The sequence below is a fragment of the Leucopleurus acutus genome, assembly GCF_964270905.1.
Source record: "Leucopleurus acutus genome assembly, chromosome: 4".
In the NCBI taxonomy this organism is placed as follows: domain Eukaryota; kingdom Metazoa; phylum Chordata; class Mammalia; order Artiodactyla; family Delphinidae; genus Leucopleurus; species Leucopleurus acutus.
Window position 1 is genome coordinate 111,282,619 of NC_139146.1, and position 20,883 is coordinate 111,303,501.

Genomic DNA, 20,883 nt, shown 5'->3' on the forward strand with positions numbered 1-20,883 from the left:
TCCTTGTAAGCTACTCTGCTAGGAGCTAGGAAGGATGGTAAATGCTTTATGGCCTCTGATGGCTCAAATTCAATGGTAAAGTCAACCATCCCAAATACTTTTGGTGAATAAAAAAATTAATTATAAATTATAATGAGATAAGCAACAAGGATTTACTATATATAACACAGTGAACAATATTTAATATCTTATAATAACCTATAATGGAAAATAATCTGAAAAAATATATGTAACTGGATTCACTTTGATGTACACCTGACACTAACACAATATTGTAAGTCAACTATGCTTCCGTAAAAAAATTATAATGATAAATACCACTGGGAGCATGAGAAAGGTCTTCCCTTCCCCCAGCCATTGAACTTACATCAAACACTGCATCAATCTGAACCAGACCCCTAGGGAATGCCATGCACTGATTGACTCGGACTGGGTTACTGTCCATACCTGAACCAGTCATAGGCAGAATTCAATTATAGTGGTTTCTATCAATCGGAGTCAATCATTAGAGCTGGTGCAGTCATTCTCTGCAAATGAGTGACTGCTACATAATGGGGAAGGGGTAGGATAATTACTGAAGAAACATCTATACTGTCCAATAAAAACGCTAAATGCTTGATACTTAATAGAAGGGAGCTCTGTTGGAGGTCAAAGGGGGAAGGAAGGATTCCATCTCTGGAAAGATGTGTGGTTAGAGTGGGAATTCAAAGGGAATGGTGGAGAGCAACTACTAAGGGATTTTTAGGTAAAGGGTACAACATGAACAACATTAAGAAAGAAAGAATATGGAAGGGAAAAACAGAAAGTAGAATAATATGGTTGAAGAGAAGAGAACTATGTGAGCAGGCCAGATTTGGAAGGTTTTGAATGTCAGCCTGAATGTATTCTGTATCTAATGGGTAGCTGTGCAAGGTTTATGGCATTATTAGTCTGTGCTTGCCAAGACTCTAAAGATTTTTCTGCATCAGCTGTTGATCCGGGTCAGGCTGAATGTCTCCAGGTCACCCTGGGTTAGGATGATGTTTCCAAGCCTGGCTCAGCCTTCAGGGACTAGGGACAGAGTTTCCTTTGCCTGCACGCTTTGATCTTGCTTGGGGAAGCTGTTTCTACCATGCTACAAATATAAGTGCTATTTTTCCAAGACACCTGGACACTGCTGTGTGGGCTTTCTGAGAGATCCTGCCAGGGCCGTGGGGAGTCTGGCCCCTCATTCTACACTTATCTTCAGCAGAGCCACTAGCAGAAGGCAGGGTTCCTAGCTCAGCCTACTGATCACCATGAATTCAGCAGGTAAAAGCAACAATGACACCACAAGCAGACATAAAAGAGGCAATTCAAATGAATTAATGGTACCGTTTGGGGCCAGATTCCCAAGGAAGCCTAGGAGAAATCTGACGAGAAGGATAAAAGGAAGGTGTTTACCCATGTCAGGTTCAAAGAAATAAATGTTATACTTTTGACTCTAGGCATACTCCAGTGGTAATAAGAGCACATTAAATAACTACCCGGCCAAATGCAGTTTGTTCACTAGGACAAAAATCCTGTGAAATCCTTTATGGAGGCTACACTCTTCATCTTGGTTCTCAGGGAAAGTCCCTCATCTGAAAAAGCTAACAGGGCTAGCAACCCTCTGCTCATGTCAGAAGGAAAAAAAAGGAAACATTCCCTGGAGTAAACAGTACAAGAATAACTGAAATGGAGGAAGTACGTGATTTCAAGCTTGCGTTGCTAACAAATATTTTCTGTGCTTATAACAGTAAGGAATGCAACCAATCTGTGGATAAACCCAGGGAATGTTTCTGAGTCAGTACTCCCTGAGTGCTTCCTCTGTGCTAGGCACTTGGCTAAATACTTAATATTTGTCTTGCCCAATATAGTAGCCACCAGCCACCAGCTACTGAGCACTTGAAATGTGGCTAGTCTAAACTGAGATGTGCTTAAATTTTGAAGACTTAGTATGAAAAAAAGAATGTAAAATATCTCATTTATATTTTTACATTGATTGCATGTTAAAATCATAGTATTTTTGATATACTGGGTTATATATGTTATTCAAGCTAATTTTATCTTTGTTTTTTACTTTTAAAAATATGACTACTAGAAACTTTAAAGTTACATAAATGGCTCACACTTGTGGCTTGCGTTGTATTTCTATTGGAGAGCACAGCTTCAGATGATCTCCATTCTGCATCCCCATAACAACCTTATAACATAGACTATTACTAGGTCTGTTTATTGAAGAAGAAATTGCTGAGGTATAGAGACTGCAAGGTACTTGCCCAGCATTATTAAGTGCTGGGGTTGTGATTCAAACCAGGGTTGGTCTTATCCACTATATTATAATAAACTGCCCCTTCAGCTTGCTTTATATCAGTATTTTTCTGGGTGACTCAAGTGTAGAACTCTGGGTTAGAATGTAGTCTCCCTCGCTAATTGCCTGCATGAGCTTGAGTGATTATCTTAATCTCTTCATGTCATTAGACAGGAGCGTAATATATCTAATAAGTCAATAATGCATTATTGTCTTATGTGAATCACTTCTTTGGCTTCACAATCTACGGAAACAAAGATTCAGTTCAACTTAGTAACTGTCTCCTTAATATCACTATGTACAATTGTGAAAAAGCCCAAATAAACACCATCAAATACGTTAATTCCTGAGAGGGAGTTAATTATGTTTGGAGTAATAACACCAGAATGAAGGAACAAAACACACTTTAACTTTTCCAGTTGTAAAAAGAGAAGAGCAACGCTCACTTTAAGCTTAATGAATAACAGATACAATACGGTTTTGAATTGATATTGACTATATTGGGTGTTTTACATATGATCATTTTTCAAGTATTCTTACAACCTCTTACACAAAGGATCTTCCAGAACTTGAATTGTTTTGGACTAAGAAAATCATACCAACGCTAAACATAAAAGCAAGGGAAAGGAAAACCTGGTGCCACGCAGAAGTATTTCTTTTCTGTTACTGTCATATTTTAATTTAATTACATTGGTGAGAATTCATGTCCTCCCTAACACACTGCAAATGCTTCTTGTTTCTAATTTTTTAGTGCATATACTGATCATAATCTGAGCCCCACCTGAGAAAGCAGCTCACTCTTCAAGGCCATAGCTGATCCTTAAAAGCACGAAAGAGAAATTTTTGGTATCGCTTATATTCCGTTGTGAGACTCCAAGTCATAATCTCTGCTCATACTTGAGTACAACTGACAAAAACATCTGACCTAGAATCCTCTTCAAGCCCGGATCACATAACTTTGCCACAGAATTTCGATAGCAGCCCCACTTTATCCAGTACTTGTCACTAGCTCTGGATCCTTGCTTCACCATCTGTCCTGTGTTCTTATTACTGCGACTAACTTGGCTTTGAAGCCGTTTCAACATTCCACAAGACACCATGTGTTCTTGGAAATTATGTCTCAGTGCCACCTAGTAACTTTTTCTGGCAACCGTGTTTTTTCAGCTTCAGGTACAGCACATTGGTTCATCTTATTCTTTGATGGATGGCACTCCATTAGCAACTGGGTGTACAAGGCCCTCTCTTAATCATTCATTTATATACTCCTTGTCTTCTCCATTTTCCACTTCTGTTCCTCTGCTCTCACCATAAGCAATCATTCTTAAGTGCGTTCTGTAAAATGTATATATTTTTGTTTTGATGCATACATTTTTAATTTATATAAATCATATCATCATAAAAAATCTCACTCTCTTTCTTTACTACATTTTTAAGAAGTCTAACCATGTTGTCAAGTAAAATCTAGACTGTTGCATCTGATACCTAGTTATCCGTCCATTTTACCCATCTACATCACAAAAATGGACATGCGCACTGTCCTCAACTCACCGATATTGCTAATAATGCTGCGACAGACATCCTCATACGTCTTCCCTTACAGGTGAGACTCCCTCTGGATTCCTAAACCATTCCCGGCAGCAGAAATACTGGGGTATAGGTAATGTATGTGTCAGTCTGGTTCCCACCAGGAAAACAGAACCCACTCTAAGCATGTAAAACAAAGGGACTTTAATGCAAAGAACATGTTGCAGAGGTGATGGAAGTGCTGAGAGCCAAACTGGGGATATGAGGTAACTGAGAGATTAGCAATAGCAGGAACGTGATTACCACATCCAAACTGCAGGAATTACTTGTAATAGGAGCCTGCGTCTGATGCAAGCTGCCAGTGGAAGCTGAAAGAGAGGAAAAAATATAGATACCCCCTTGGAGACAGAGGGAAAGAGAGAAATACCCTGACTTTTCCCTTCTCCCATCCCCAGGGTCCTATCAGTGCTTTCTGCTGCATTCCCAAATGCATCCTGCAGGTGCCAGAGCAGCGCAGGGACAGGTAAGGAACAAAGAGAGGGCAGACAGTTGTAAGCACACCCTATACTTGATCTGACTAAGTCCTGCTAGACTGCTCTCCATAATAACTAGCACCAGCTATACTCCTCCCAGCAGCGTGTCCCCACATACCATCTACTCTTTATGGTCTACTATACTCCAGAAAGTAGCAGTAGACCTCTCTTCCATCCTCCTTTGAATGTGTCCAGACTATTGCAGATGCCTCAGGCAGCTCCTTAAATCTAGCAGCTTCCTGGAGCTCGGGAACCCATCCATCGATTGGGCCATAGCCTCTTGAGGGCAGCAACCTCAACAGTTTTTGGTTTTCCTTGGGTTTTTTTGGCTGTGTTGGGTCTTCGTTGCTGCACGCAGGCCTTCTCTAGTTGTGGCGAGCAGGAGCTACGCTTCGTTGTGGTGTGTGGGCATCTCATTGTGGTGGCTTCTCTTGTCGCGGAGCACGGGCTCTAGGCGTGCTGGCTCAGTAGTGGCGGCGCACGGGCTTAGTTGCTCTGTGGCACGTGGATCTTCCCGGACCAGGGCTCAAACCCGTGTCCCCTGCATTGGCAGGTGGATTCTTAACCACTGCGCCACCAGGGAAGCCCCACCTCATCAGTTTTATTTGTAAGGCCCTACTTGTCATTATGCTCAATGCTACTGACCAAGTGATAAATATACTTGTTGATGATTGGTGTCATGCCTTACCCCTTATTGTTATGATTTGGCTTGCAGACTGCATGGGTGGCAGTCTTCAACAAGCCACTTGTGGCACTGTGGAGGGAAATCTCTAGGGAGAGCCTGTGGGTGAGGGAGAGAGTTGATACTCAGCCAACAAGCATAGTTTAAGACCATAATGGTTGTCAAAACACTGTGTTGGTTGATAAATAGGCTCTGCTCTGAGCAATGCTAAGTGACCACTGTGCCCTGACTGCCCCAGCCACTTCCTTGGAAGCACCCCTCCCTCCAAGACCAGCAACTAAAGGGATATGTCGGGCCTGGCCAGGAGACTCTAGAACTCTGCTGCTGCCATCTGGCTTGCCACTTTCCCAACTGGTTCTTGCATATGGCCTACTGGTTGTTAAATATTTTAAATATCCTTCCCCTGGAGGAGTATCACAAAAGAAGCATAGGGGAAAGTCTGTAGACTTTTGGGTGTCCTGTGACTCCCAGGAGCCTCCTTTCTATGTGTGATGATGGCAGAGAGAATCCTCCAGGATTATATTCCTGATAAAAATGCTCCATATGTTTTTTTCTTTTCTATTCATTTACAGCATACACAGTAAAGTGCACAAGGCTGAAGTGTACCGCTCGTTGAAATTTTACACGTGTACACCCACGTATCCACCACCCAGATCAATATATAGAACATTTTTAGCCTCCCAGCTGGCCCCCTCCTGCCTCCTTTCCATCAATTACCCCAAATAACCATAATACCAACATCTATCACTATTACTTAATTTTGCCCATTTTAAAAGTTCTGTAAATGGAAGCATAGAGTACGTACTCTTTTGAGTCTGGTTTCTTTTGCTCAACGTGAAAAATGTCCTTCCTTTGTGATTTATTTGGCTATTTTTCCAAATTGTTAAGTTGGATTCTTAGCTCATTAATTTCAACCTTTCTTCTTTCTTTTTGCATTTATTACAATTTTTAAAAATTGTGGCAAAATACATATAACATAAAATTTACCATTTTAACCATTTTTAAGTGTACAATTCAGTGGCATTCATTACATTCACAATGTTGTGCAACCATCATGATTATTTCCAAAATTTTTCATCACCCCAAACAGAAAGTCTGTACTCATTAAGAAATAACTTCCTATTCCTCTCCCCCTTGAGTTCCTGGTAACCTCTTTCTGTCTCAATGAATTTGCTTCTTCTAGGTATTTCATATAAGTGGAGTTATACAATATTTGTCCTTTTGCTTTTGGCTTATTTCACTTAACATGATATTTTCAAGGTTCATGCATGTTGTAGCACGTATCAGAATTTCATTCCTTTTATGGCTGAATAGTATCCCATTGTACGTATATATCACATTTTGTTTATCCATGTATTTTTTGATGGACACTTGGGATGGTTCTACCTTTTGGTTATTGTGAATAATGGTGCTATGAACATACTGTATAAATAACTGAGTCCTTGTTTTTAATTCTTTTGGGTATATACCTAGGAGTGGAATTGCTGGGTCATATGGCAAGTCTATGCTCAGCTTTTTAAGGAATGGCCAAACTGCTTTTCAAAGCAGTTGCACCATTTTACGTTCCCACCAACAATGCACAAGTGTACCAACTTCTCCACATCATTGCCAACCTTTTAAGGCTGCACCGTGTGGCATGTGGGATCTTAGTTCCTGAGCAGGGGCTGAACTTGCGCCACCTGCAGTAGAAGAGCAGAGTTCTAACCACTGGACCCCCAGGGAAGGCCCTTTCTTTGTTTTTATAGCCATTCTAGTTGGTGTGAAGTACTATCTCATCATGGCTTTGATTTCTATTTCACTCATGACTAATGATTTTGAACATCTTTTAATGTGCTTACTGGCCATTTGTATATATTTGGAGAAATATCTGTTCAAGCCCTTTGCCTATTTTTTAATTGGGTTGTTTGTCTTCTTGTTATTGAGTGGTAGGAGTTTTTAAAAAAATATTCTGGATATTATACTCTTATCAGATATATGATTTGTAAATATTTTCTCCCATTCTGTGGATTGCTTACTCTCTTGACAGTTTCCTTTGATGCACAACACAATGGTCTGTAATTTTTATGAAGTCCAGTTCATCTGTTTTTTCTTTCGTTACTTCTGCTTTTGATGTCATGTATAAGAAACCATTGCCAAATCCAAGGTTATGCACATTTGCTCCTCTATTTTCTTCTGATTCTTATAGTTTTAGCTCTTAAAATTGTCTTTAATCCATTTCTGAGTTGATTTTGGTGTGTTCTCTAAGGTAAGCGTCCGATTTCATCCTTCTGCGGGTGGCTATCCATTATTTACTGAGGAGACTATTATTTCCTTATTGGTCTTGGCACCGTTGTCAAAGACCAGTTGACCATTCATTTCTAGGCTCTAAATTCTATTCCACTGGTCTATACAGATGCTTTTGATTATTGTAGCTTTTAGTAAGTTTTGAAATAAGGAAACTTTGTTCTTTTTCAAAATTGTTTTGATTATTTTAGGTCTCTTAACCCAAAATTCCATATAAATTTTAGGAAGAGATTTCCATTTCTTCAAAAAACATCATTGGGACTTTGATAGGGATGCATTGAATCAGTATATCACTTTGGGTTGTACCGTTGTCTTAATAATAAGTCTTCCAAACCGTGAACATGAGATATATTGATATTTCCATTTATTTAGGTCTTAACCTTTCTCCTTTTTTAGTTTAATAATTTAAGGTGATTTCATTCTAAGTATCATTTTAGTTTCATCTCCCAGTTTTTGATATTTTTACATTTATTTTTAAATTTCTGTCTTGATATACTCCTTGACCCATGAAGTATTTGTCTTGTTTTATTTTCAAATAAATGCTTTTAAATATGATTTTACTATTGATATTTAACTTAATTGCAATATGATCAGGGTTGTGGGTTAAATGATACCAAGTCAAAGATGTGTAAAACTTGTTTTATGAACTTGCAAATATAATGTTGTATATGTTCTTGAGAAGAATGTTTTCTATGATTGTTGGATGCAAAGTTCAGCATATATCCATTAGATCAAGCTTTAAATTCTTTGTCCTCACTGATTTTTTTGGTCTGTTTGGTTTATTACTGAGAGTTGTACTAAAATCTTCCTATCAGGATAGTGTATTAATCAATTTCTTTTGTAGGTCTATCAATTTTCCTTTTTGTATTTTAACCTATGTTATTACGTGCATACAAATTTAGAATTGTGTATCTGTGTCTATCTACTGTGTATGCGTGTGTGTGAATTGCACCTTTTATCATTTTGCATAATGATACATTTAATACTCTTTATATATCTCTAATGATCTTTTTTGCCTTAAAGTCTATCCTGTCTGATATTAATATAGTTATATCAGGTTTCGTTTGCTTAATATCTACCTGGTACATCTTTCTTTATATTTCTTCAATCAATGTATTTATCTTCTTATTAATTAAATAAAATAATTCAGTATTTTAGATGTTATTTTTGTTAATATCCACTGATTAGAATGTATTATGATTTTATACAACCCACTTTTTAAAAGAATACCAACGTATTTATAGTTTTCTTTGTTCAACATTCCATCTCACATTGATATTCATTTGGGGATCATTTCCCTTTTATCTGAAGTGCAACCTTTATAATCTTCTTTAATTATGGTCTTTTGATGATAAATTCTGCCATTTTTTGTTTGTCTGAAATGTTTTTGAGCCATATTATTGGAAGATAGCTCTGTTAAGTATGCAGTTCTAAACTGACAGTTGTTTTTACTCAAACCTTGATTATTTAATGTCTTTGACTTCTATAATTGCTTTAGAAGTTAGCTTTCAGTCTATTTTTTGTTCCTTTGTAAGTAATCTATCTTTCCTATCTGGCTATTTTTAATGTCAAATATTTGTCTTTTGTATTCATGGTGAAATGCTGAGTGAGATTTTATTCTTATTTATCTTATTCAGAGTCCACTGTCCTTCCTGAAATTGAGAATTTGTATCTTTAATCAAGTCTGGAAAATTCTTAGTCATTATCTTTTAAAATATTGCCTCTCAATAGACATTTCTCCAAAGAAGACATACAGATGGCCAACAGGCACATGAAAAGTTTTTCAACATCACTAATCGTTGGAGAAATGCAAATCAAAACCACCATAAGAAATCACCTCACACTTGTCAGAATGGCTATCATCAAAAAGTCTACAAATAACAACTACTGGTGAGAATGTGGAAAAAAGGGAACCCTCGTACACTGTTGGTGGGAATGTAAATTGGTGCAGCCACTGTGGAAAACAATATGGAGGTTCCTTGAAAAATTAAAAATAGAACTACCATATGATCCAGCATTTCCACACCTGGGTATAGCCAAAGAAAACAAAAACACTAATTTGAAAAGACACATGTACCCCAATGTTCATAGCAGCATAATTTACAATTGCCAACATATGGAAGCAACCTAACACCTTGTCCAGATGCCAAGGGTTTCTACTATTCCAAGACCATTTTATAACATCTCAGCTTAAAGTTCTGTGTTTTTTGTTGTTCAAATGCTTTTTTTCTGGAAAGTACCATGCACTAAGTATTGCTGAGTATGTAGTAAAATGTTACAGAGATAGTAATTAGTCCTCGCGCGGGAAAGATCCAGTAACAGTGTTTGGCAACCCTGTTACGGGTATTTGAGTAACCCTCTTTGGAAATAAAATGGTCACACTATCTGCCAATAGGGCTAAAAACAAAACAAAACAAAACCCCATCATCCTCACTCTTAAATAACATCTACTTGTTGGATTACTATACGTAACACATTTTACCTTTGTGTTGCAAAAGAGAAAGAAGGGGAGAGAGAAGAGAATGAATGAGAGATTCTCTGAGTAATGACTATAATTAAGGCATGGAATGTGATGAAATAAAAAGAATCTTAGTTATTTCCTACCAGATATGAAATCAGATTTACTACATGGAGCAAATATCAACTTGTGAGGATACAGGAGTCATGAAAATAGGTGGTTTTTTGTTCATTCATACAACACTACAAACTAAGTAACAAGATGACAAAGACCAAGTCTGTTTTATCCCCCATTGCCTCCCCAGTGCCTAGCATGGCCATAACAAACAATATTTGTTGAATGAGGACCTACTGTGTGCTATGTACAGTACTAGGAGCAAGGTGGACATGACCCTAATCCTAAGGAGAAATCCTACTTCCTCAAAGTAATGAAAGCTGGAGTTTGGAATCAAATAATATTAACGATATTATCGAAGATAATGAAAACAACTAACAGGGCTCCTTTTCAAGATTATATTCATAGCTTTCTCTATCAACTATTATAACAACTCTGTGGAGTAGCCGGGCAAATATTAATATCCCCAGTTCACAGTTGAGATAATAATAATACTCAGTAGTTATTGAGGGATTCTTACTTGCCAGCACAGCGTTCAACGCTTTACATTCATTATCTCATTGAATTCCCCAATAACCCCATAGGCAGATACTACTATTTCCCTCATTTTCAGACTAGGAAATCAATGAAGCGAAAACAAATTTAAGCAACTGTGCGGGGGTGGGGGTGGGGGTGGGGAGTGCGTAATTATTAAGTGGCAGAATCATGATTTATCTCAAGCGGTGGGACTCCAGGGTTTTCCACTGTGCCTAGAAAAGGCAGCTGAACACACAGAGCAGGTGAAGATGCTGGAGCTAGTGCCAGTCGGGGCACCTTTATTACTATCCAGATATTTAACAGGTGCCCAAAGGTGAAGCTAATTTATTCCCAGAGAGTTTAAAGAGAAGACTCATCTTTAAATGACTACAAAAAGTATCCCACCATAACAGACACAATTTAACTACTGCAATAATTTTGAGAGAAGAGAATGTTTTGCTGCTATTTCCTCTAGAAGCAATGCTCACTATTTAAATCAGGAACATTCAGAAGCAGCGAGAGAACTTAGCAAACCCCAAATACATCCTCATGCAATCCATATTTACGTGGGCAACTGCCTATCACGGCCAACTGGATGGCAATTTTACTGCTGAAGTGAGTCCAGGCAAAAGGCTCAAGCAACACAAGAGCTGGGAGGGACTCTGGAAAGCAGCTGGTGACTAGCTAGATACCAGTGCGCAGCCCCCGATTTACTGAGGCGGTGAGATTCACGGAGTTCCAAGACCTCCAGAAAAGCATTCCGTGCTAAAAGGCCTTCCCACCACTAGAAATCAGTCTATCCCTTTCGCCCCCTTTCCACTCCTCTTGCTCTCTCTCCAGCTGCTTTCTTCCTTTTCAACACATTTTTTGAAACGCTGGTGAACAAAATAAACACGAACACGCCTTCCGAACAGATTAAAACATAATTAAACCAAGAACCTGATCCTTCGCGCTGCCCCTGCCACGGTCCACGCCCCGGGGCGTTGGAGAAGGTTCTGGTGAGGCGAGGGTTGGGGAACGCAGGGACGCCCCGCGGACGCGTGTTCCCCGCTAGCAGCGGGGGGGGGGGGGGGGGGGCGCCCTGAGCGAGTCTGCGCAGTGCACAGCTCCGCGGGTCTCCTAGCGACCCGAGAGGCGGGGGAAACACACCACCGGAAGCCGGGTGGGCAGCCGGGGTACGACGGCTGACCGCAAGCGGCTGTTCGCACCCGCGGCGCGGGCCCGGGTGTCGGTGGGCACGGACTGCAGGCCCTGGTAAGCGCGCGCACGCGCGCGGGTGGAGCGTGGGAGGAGCCTGCACCCCTGCTTGCTGCGGCTGGGGGCGGGGGATGGCCAGGGGCCGCGGAGGACCCAACTCCCTTTCCTCCTCATGGTCCCCCGCAAAAATAGACCATAACCAGCGCGCGACGTTCCTCAACGCCAAGGACACCTTTTTTTGTTGTTATCCTCAGAGTCCCCCAGAGGATGTAGATGAATATACCCATTCCAGATGGGAAACTGATGGCCACAGAGTCCTCTGCGGAGACTGGTTTAGCCTGCGACCTGCCCTTCTCCGGGTTAGACAGCACCTGGAGCCTTGGCCACCCAGCTGGTAACTGTGGCCAAGCTGAGCCCGTGTTTGGAGAGTACCTCGGGTACTGGGGTGGTCTGCTGCTGTTTTGAATGTGTTGATCTCGGAGAGACAGCACTCAGCTGTCCTGAAGAGAGATCTTAGTTCCCTTCCCAGGAATTGAACCTGGGTAGCCTGGATGAAAACCAGGAATCCTAGACACCAGGGGCTAGAGGCTAGAAGCAAAGTTCCCCTGGCTCTTACCCCCATTTCAAGGAGGCAAAAACTGTAAAAACAGGTACAGCGTTTATTATTAGAGACACAGCACAATGTATGGGAGAGCACACACTGAAACAGTTTATTTAAGTCAGGAGCTAGGCGGAAATACACACCCAGGGAGAAAGGGTATGGGCGTCCTCTCTTAATGAGGAGGAGACAGTAAGTCAGAATCTAGGCGGAAGTACACAACCGGAGAGGAGTGCTGGCCTCCTGATTGAGAAAAGCAGTGAAGAGGTGATTTAAATCCCTTCTATAGGACAGTCCTTCCAGGTCTTTGTTTACATCTGGCCAATTATCTTCTTCCTTCACACCTGACTGGTCCTAGGATGCTCCCCAACATGCGTGTGCAATATTTTGCTAAGATGGATCCCACCGCAGAGGCCTGTGGGTGCATGTCCACACTTACTATGGGGTGGCACCCCCTCCCTTTTTGACCCCCAAGGAGCCTTCCTGCACATGTGCAGAAAGGGAAGTTTTCCTGACCTCAGGAGTGGACATCTTATCTCTTTACTTCAGCAGAGCTCAGCTTCTGCCACTAGCTTTGTCCTTGGAGTGTCTGGGGAAGAACAAAGCTTCAATTTTACTCCACGTGACAGACACCAGCTGTCCAGGCCAGGGGCCCATCTGTCTCCTACCTCTGTCACTGCCGCAGGACAGGAAGCTGAGGCTTTCTGCCTTTGCTGATTCCTCGAGCTGCTTATGAGAATCGAATTCGGCTCTCTTGTAGGCAGCACGATGTGATGGTTAAGATTACAAAGTCTAGAATCAGAAAGGCTGGAGTTGAAGGCCAGTTTTCCTCTTGTTTGACTGGTGACCTTAGGCAACTTAGTTGCTGTTTCTGGACTCAGTTTTCCTACCTGTAAAATGGGGACAATAAAAGGAATCAGCTTTATAGGATTGTTGTGAGGATTTACTGACATAGCACCTGTGAAGCAGTTACTGCCACATACATGCACCCTATACATGTTAGCAATTATGAACTCTTTGAGAATCTCTCCCCACCCCCATTTTCAAACTGTTTGCTTTGAAATAATTATAGACTCACAAGAAGTTGCAGATATAGTACAGAGGCCCCATATACCCTTCCTCCAGATGCTTCCAGTAGTACCATCTTGCATAATGATAGTACATTACCAAAGCAGGAAATCAGCACTGGCGCAGTATATGAATTAGACGGTAGACTTTACTTGAATTTCACCAGTTGTCACCTGTGTGTGTGTGTGTGTGTGTGTGTGTGTGTGTGTGTGTGGTTCAGTAAAATGTTGTCATGTGTATACATCAAGATACAAAACTGTTTCCTCACCGCAAGGGAACCACTTCATGCTATCCCTTTATTATCATTCATTTTCCTACCCACAACCCTTGGCAACCACTAATTTGGCCTCCATTTCTATAATTTTGTTCTTTTGAGGATGTTAGATAAATAGAATAATACCTTTATTAAAGGTATAAAACTTTTGAGATTGGCTCTTTTTCATTCAGCGAAAGCCCTTGAGATGCATCCAAGAGATTGTATGCATCAACAGTTAGTTCATTTTTACTGCTGAGTTGTATTTCGTGGCATGGACGTACCATGGTTTATCCATTCATGTGCTGAAAGACATTCAGGTCGTTTCTAGCTTTTAGCTATTACATATAAAGCTGCTATGAACATTTGCGTACAGGTTTTTGTGTGAACATAAGTTTTCATTTCTTTAGGATAAATGCCTGACACTCTTTTGCAATTCTTAAAAGTGGAAATATCCAAGTATCATATAATGACTGTGAAATAGTAAACGTTTAGAAAAAATGTTTTATTTTCTGGGTCAAGCAAAATTTTTCATGAACTTAACAGAATGCAGAGTGGTAAGCTTATCAGCTATGAGAGGTAAAGTGGGGTCATGGGAAGCCCTCCAGCCAGATTGGTTGCCTTATTCATCTCTTTGGAACTCAGTTTCCTCATTGAAAAGTGAGGAAGGTGGACTAGATTTCTTTCAAAGTTTCTGCCAGCTCTAACATTCTATGAGGTTTGAGCTAGCTGCCACACTTTCCCCATTTTAAGTGGTATGACTGTCCTTAAGTAAAAATATTGGTTATCAGATTTGATTTTATGAAGTGCTTGTGTGATGTATTAGGATAATGAGAGACCTGCCATTAAGCTGCTCAGGTTGCAAGGCCTGACTTTGGCAATGGCTGGATATATTAGATTATCCAGGTCCCATTTTCCTTCCTATTTGTCCATCTGTCTCTTCCATCTTAGCTTCATGCCCTAACTACTCAGTGCAAACAGGGGTCTGATGGGTAAAGAAACAGAGTGAAGCAGGCTGCATATGAGGCAGTAGGGAGTGGTAGAGACTGTGAATAAGAGAGCATAGGATTTGTCTAAAAGATGGCAGCCCTTATACCAATAATGGCTCCATGGATAGGTGGACCCAGTGTCCCCAGAGCTCCTGATTTCTGTTCCAGGTTATTTGTGTGAACTTTTTTATATGTCAGAAGCTCTGGCATAGTGGTTAAACACCTTTCTCCAGAGGCACACGACCTGTATTAAAATTTCAGCTCTCCCCCTTATCAGCTGTGGGAACTTTGACAAGTGTTTGGTTTTCAACTTCTTTGTGCCTCAATTTCCTTATCTGTAAATGGGAATAATATTAGTACCTACTTCATAGGAGTGTTATGAGATTAAAATAAGTAAATTCATGTAAAACACTTAGAACAACACGTGTTATATAGAAAGTTCTCAATACATGTGAACTCTTATGATTCTTATTAAAACACAAATGGGATCAAATGACAGGTCTGTGGGCCTGATACAGTCCATGAACAACCAGTTTGCAACCCTTGACCCCCTGAGTTTAGAGGAGAAATCGAGGTCCACAAAGGTTAAATGAAGGGCGAAGGTCATGCAGCTAGCTAGGGGCGAGGTGTCACTGTGTCCAAGTTCTTCCCACTGCACTGTGTCCCTTTAAAGGATAAGAAAGAGTCCCAAGAGGGGTCACAACTTGTGAGTATTCTTCACAAAGAGACTGGATAGCTGGATGGTGGTGACAGCACCACCAAATGTAATAATGGATTACATTTACACATAGTGACACGGATGAGCCTTCATGGTATCCTGCTTGGTAAGCAAGTCACAGAATAGTACCATTTACGTACATGAAGGATACACAGGTCTTATAAGGATGTCTGCAAACAACGGGTACATTCCAAATCTGTTAAGAGTGGTTTTGCTTGCGCAGGGGAGGGCAATGATGGTGGGCTATGGGAATAACATAGAATAAAGAAAACAGGAGAGGGGCCTTGCACAGACCAGCGATAACGTGCCATGAACCAGGACTATGATTAACTCAGACTTCGCCACGTGACCCTCCCTTCCCCCACCTCTCCTCCTGAAACAGGTGGAGACCAGCCTGCTCACAACCTCCTTCTCCCACCCTTGTGGTCCTTGTGGTCCATAACACCGGCACGTTGTCTTGCAGGTACAGAGAAGATCTGCCGTCCAAGTGCTTCACAAAGCACGGGCGCAGGTCGCCACGCCCCACGTCACTGAACAGCCGGCGGTGGAGGTTTGTGAGAACGGGACTGGATGACTTCCGGAAAGGCTGCCCGCCTTGCGGAGGTGTGATCACTCGGGGCCCTGAGGAGGGCTTTCTCCCCCAGATTTATCACAGAGCTCCCCGCCCTGCCCCGAAGAGGAGCCAGAAGGACATGCAGCCTAGGGAAGCAGCCCTGCGTTCCACGCCCTCGCCGGCCCGCCCGGCGCGGAAGGACTTCCTGGCGGACGTTGAGGCCCATCCGACCCCGCACCCCTCGGCTCTCTCCCCGGACCTGGAGGAAGACATGCCCGCAGAGGTGACCACCCGGGGAATATTGCTCCTTAGATGCCTGGGGAGCTCCCTCCAGGGGGAGAGGGTGATGAATGTGTCCCCAGGGGGGGAGTTCTCCTGGGGGTTGGAGCAGCCTTCTAAGACGTGCAAGTGGCAGCAACATACCTGCCGCTCCCTGTGTTTCCTATGAGGCCATCCAACTTATAAAGGCCCAGCAAACCAGAAGTGTCCGACTTGTTTACCCCTGAAGCTCTACCAGTCTACTTTGCTTGTGACTTTTTAGGGGGAGAATAGAGTGGAGGAATTGTCCAGTCTTGCTTCTGTCACGTTAGCCTGGTCTTGGGAGGTGTCCGTGAGAATTATTAACTGATGGCTAGAAAGGCACCTGCGCACCTGAAATGTCATGGGCAATTTCACCAGATTGCCAAGACTAGGGCTGGGCAGCAGCTGCGATATGTCACCTCTGTCCCAGGCTTCTAAGTTGCAGGTCTAATGTCCTTCGCATACGTCTCTTGTCCTTATAGCTCAAAATGGCTTCCACACCTCCAGGCATCGAGTCTGTCTTTCAGACAAGAAGGGGAAGGGGCAGAGTTTAAAAGTTGCACGTCAGCCGACTCTTTTGATTAGGCAAATAGTAGCCTTCCCAGTAAACATCTCATTCATCTGACCACTCTTAGCTGCTAGGGAGTCTAGAAAATTGAATTTCTTGGGTGGGTATTGCAGCCCTGAACAAAATCCAGGACAAAATTCTATTAGATTTAAGGAAAGGGGGCAGGATGGATATTGGACAGGGAACTAACAGTGCCTGCTACCCCGCTACCCCCTTACCCCCTGCAGTCTGTTCCCTATGTCAGCAAGCATGACAGTTGTTGAGAAGATAAACGCCTCTGCTCAAAGCTTCTCATTCAGAGTGAAGTCCTTGCCATGGTCTGGAAGGTCTTGCGTGTTCTGTGCTCCATCCCATTCCTGCCCTGCTCCCTCTCCAGCCTCACCGCCTACTCCTCTGCCCTCCTCAGTCTGCTGCAGCCACTCTGGCCTCCTGGCGCTCAGCAAACGTGAACAAGCATGTCCAGTTTAGGTCTCTGTTCCTTTGTCTGGAGCACTTGCTCCAGACGGATGTCTGCCGGCCTCACTCCTTCACTTGCTTCAGCTCTTTCCTCAATTATCTCCTCACTGGAGAGGCCTACATAAAAAGACACTCCCCTCCCTCTCATCCTCTGTGCCTTACCATGATCTGTTTCTGTCCTAGCAGCTGTCAGCGCTGGGCTTCTCACTGGAATAAAAGCTCTATAAGGGCAGGGCTTTTCAAGGGCAGGGATTTTATCTGTGTCTTTCACTGTGTACCACCAATACCTGGCATATGGTAGACACTCAATAAATATTTATGGATAATGGATGAATGAATGAGTAAGTGATTAGTGTCAAGGAAGTCTGTAGAAAGGACAACTGGAATTTCTAATCAATGATTTGCCCCCTGGGCTTTCCTTCACTGCCTCCTGCGGGCCAGAGCTCTGAGTCCGTGACAAAGAGATTGTTTGAACACCTCCTTAGAGGGCACATGGGACAGTGGCTCTTATTCCCATGTCTGACCTCCTCAAACAGATGTGTTGGCTTCCTTCTGAAGCAGGATCTCTTCTTGTGGTGCTATGATGGCCACCAGCAGCTCTAGATGTAAATTTTACCCAGAAAAACACCACCTCTTTTTGCACGGTTCCAGCAAAATTCCATGACCAAATTTCCCTGGGTCTCACTTGGGTCTTGTACCCATTCCTAAGCCAGTCACTGTGGGCCTGATTAACATGGTCAGCCTGCAGAGTGACGAGTGGTCAGGACAATTCAGATCACAAGGACTGAGAGTGGAGAGAGACATGTTTCTCCAAAGAAAAGTCTAGAGACTGTTACTCATAGGAGGAAGAATGGATGGTGGGCAGTCAAATAAACAGAAATCCTCTAGAGACACTTTTTTTCTGTGGGGCAGTGGGGTCCGGGTGGGTCCAGAGGAACTGTTCCATCTAGAGGAGACAGAACTTCAGTAAAAAGGCCACGTAGCTAATGTCTAGGTGATGGACGTTTACCTGCAGCACCCAGCGCTGTATTTGCACTGGAATTGATGAACAGAATTGACCAACTGGAAAGGAAAAGGAAAGGGATGACTAGGTCCATTCTGTTTTAGAATCAAGGGGCACCCTTTTCAGCTCATCTTTCTTTCCTCTAAAGTTGTTTTCTGTTTGTAACTCTTATTAAAGGTGCTGGAAGTGCTGGGTCCTGACAGGAAGCTGGAGGACACACGGGGTTATTGTCAGGGCATCCGGAAAAGAATGAAGGAACCCACAAAACTTTTAAAAAAACGTTCTACTCAAGTCTTCCTGGGGCAGTAAGTATCGTTCTTAACCTCTCGCTCATTCCTGTCCCATGATGAAACGTTCTAGTACAGATCTTCCTTGACTTACGGTGGGGTTATGTCTCCATAAACCACGGTAAATGGAAAATACCATAAGTCAAAGATGCATTTAATACATTTAACCTACCAGACATCATAGCGTAGCCTAGCCTACCTTAAACGTGCTCAGAACACTTACATTAGTCTACAGTTGGGCAAAATCATCTAACACAAAGCTTATTGTATAATAAAGTGTCGAATATCTTATGTCATTAACTGAATACAGCACTGAAGGTGAGAAACAGGATGGTTGTGTGGGTACAGGATGGTTGTAAGTGTATCGACTGTTTGCCCTTGTGATCACGTGGCTGACGGGGAGCTGTGGTTCGCAGCCCAGCATCACGAGACGGTATCATCACTGCATATCACCGGCCCAGGAAAAGATCCAAATTCAAAATTCAAAGTGCATTTTCTAGTGAATGAACGTTGCTTGCTTTTACTCCATGATGAAGTAGAAAAATTGTAAGTCGAACCATCATAAGTCAGTGACTATCTGTAGTTACCTTCTCAAAGCTTCTCATCTTTAGAATATTTTAGGAATAATTAAGAATCTTGAGAATAATTAAGAGAAGCAAAAGTAACTAAGTTCCTGAGGAGGAGGGAAGGGAACCTCGGGTCTCGCTCTGAAGAGTGTTTACTTCATAAATGGATGTGAATTAGCCAGCTATGGAGCCGAGTACGGGTGTATCTGCGCGACTCTAGGACAGCTGTCGGAGAAGAAGAAAACTGCAGAAAACCTGATTGACTTTGATTAGCCCACAATAGCTTTCTGCATTATCTGTGGCAGAAGCCCTTTTATTCAACAGGACTGAGACCAGTAGTTGGTTGAATAAGCAACCAACCAAACCAGCCAACCAAGAGGTTAACATAGGGAATTGTAGAAGATGATACTTTAGTACTTGACACATTTTGCTTTACCCTAAAACATAACTGTACATTCACTTGCTAGTCTTTTAATATAAAGCCTTTTTTTTGGAGTATGGGTCTGCTGCTTGGAGTTTCCCAGTCATCTTTTTTTGCATAAACTACACCAGTAATGCCACCTTCATTGAACCTTTCCAAAGCACTAAGCTTAATTTTCATAGAAACCGCTCTCTTTCATATCACACTTTTGTTTTCCCCATTCACATATTATTTAAGTTACAATGTAAATGCCATGATAAGTATACTTAACACAAACAGATTTGGGAGATGCATTTGACTGTTGAAATTGATGAGATCACTGGCAGGCGCTGAAGCATATGGGTGAACTAGAGGGCAGCCCAGCCACAGCACCCAGGCCACTTACATAGGACCCAGGACCACGGCCAGGGTGTGTGGAAGGGGCCACGGAGAGCTTTGCTAGTCACACGAGTTAGCTACATGGAAGTGGAGTGAGAGATAATCCACTGATTAATTATACATGTTGGTTAGGTGGGGACACGAGGTGACAGGAGCCCCACTGTTCTGGCCTCTTGGTGTACCCCTGGTCAGTCTGGAGAGAACAACGGGGCACACTCCTCTCAGCTCTGCCCTTCTACTGGAAAGCAAGATGGCCCATGGAAGCACGCGTTCTCCTCTCTTCCTTCCTTCTTGAGGGGAGCCCCACCCTGGTCCATGCCGCTGCTGCCTGGATGGGACAGTCTGCCCATTTCTGGATTTCAGTTAGCAAGTCCTCTTGGACCTGAACCCAAGTGCTCGAACATGGCTGCCGCCAGTGATAAAGGGGACATTTTGGCTTTTGCCTTTGCTCTTTGTATTATTTTTCAGTGCTTAGAATGTGGGTGGGGAAGAGGGAGGAGTGTTGTAAGTAGGGGGTCCCCTTGGAGACTCCAACAGTGTGGGTCAGTGTGGCCCTGTGAGCATCTTTGAATTCTTGACCCTCAGGGACCACTAGCTCGTTCTATTTATGCAAAAAGGTCAACAGTACTTATCAAGCACCTACTATGGGTCATGGTCAGTGCTAGGTTCTGAGGACACAGTGGTAAACAAGTTAGGACCCCATCTTCGTGGTGATTGCAGACTGGTGTGGAAGAAAGCATTAAATATCAAGGACATCGAGTCTTTGTTCACAAAGCTATATGTTTATGAAATATGACTTTTCTTTTATTTCTATTTATATCTGACACCAAGCCCTCAGCCCACTGAATAGCAAACATTCAGTCGTGGTCATTTTTTGTCGTGTAAGAAAGTGGGATAGGCCTCTAGCAATTGCAGAGGCAATTAAATTGATATTTAATTTCTTTCTGGTTTTGGGGACTCTTTCTTTTCTCAACCCTTTGCTGTTTCTGTCACACTCTATGCATCCCCCCCACTCTCCCCATCCCATCTCAACACCTACATAATTACTTCAGTGAGCTTGGGTTTCTACACAATATAAGATCTGTCTTTCACTTAGGCAGTTTTCTT

General features: G+C 42.5%; 1 protein-coding gene across 1 annotated transcript in view; it reads left to right on the top strand.

Moving 5' to 3' along the window:
* Nucleotides 1-11,891: 11,891 nt before the first annotated feature.
* FAM47E (family with sequence similarity 47 member E) overlaps nt 11,892-20,883 on the top strand; it is a gene marked incomplete at its 5' end in the record, with an annotated part of 31,160 nt that continues 22,168 nt past the window's right edge. Inside the window, 3 exons of the mRNA XM_082838164.1 lie at nt 11,892-12,055; nt 15,708-16,080; nt 18,290-18,429. Of these exons, the coding sequence (XP_082694290.1) occupies nt 11,892-12,055; nt 15,708-16,080; nt 18,290-18,429 (677 nt within the window). The remainder of the gene's footprint in view (nt 12,056-15,707; nt 16,081-18,289; nt 18,430-20,883) is intronic.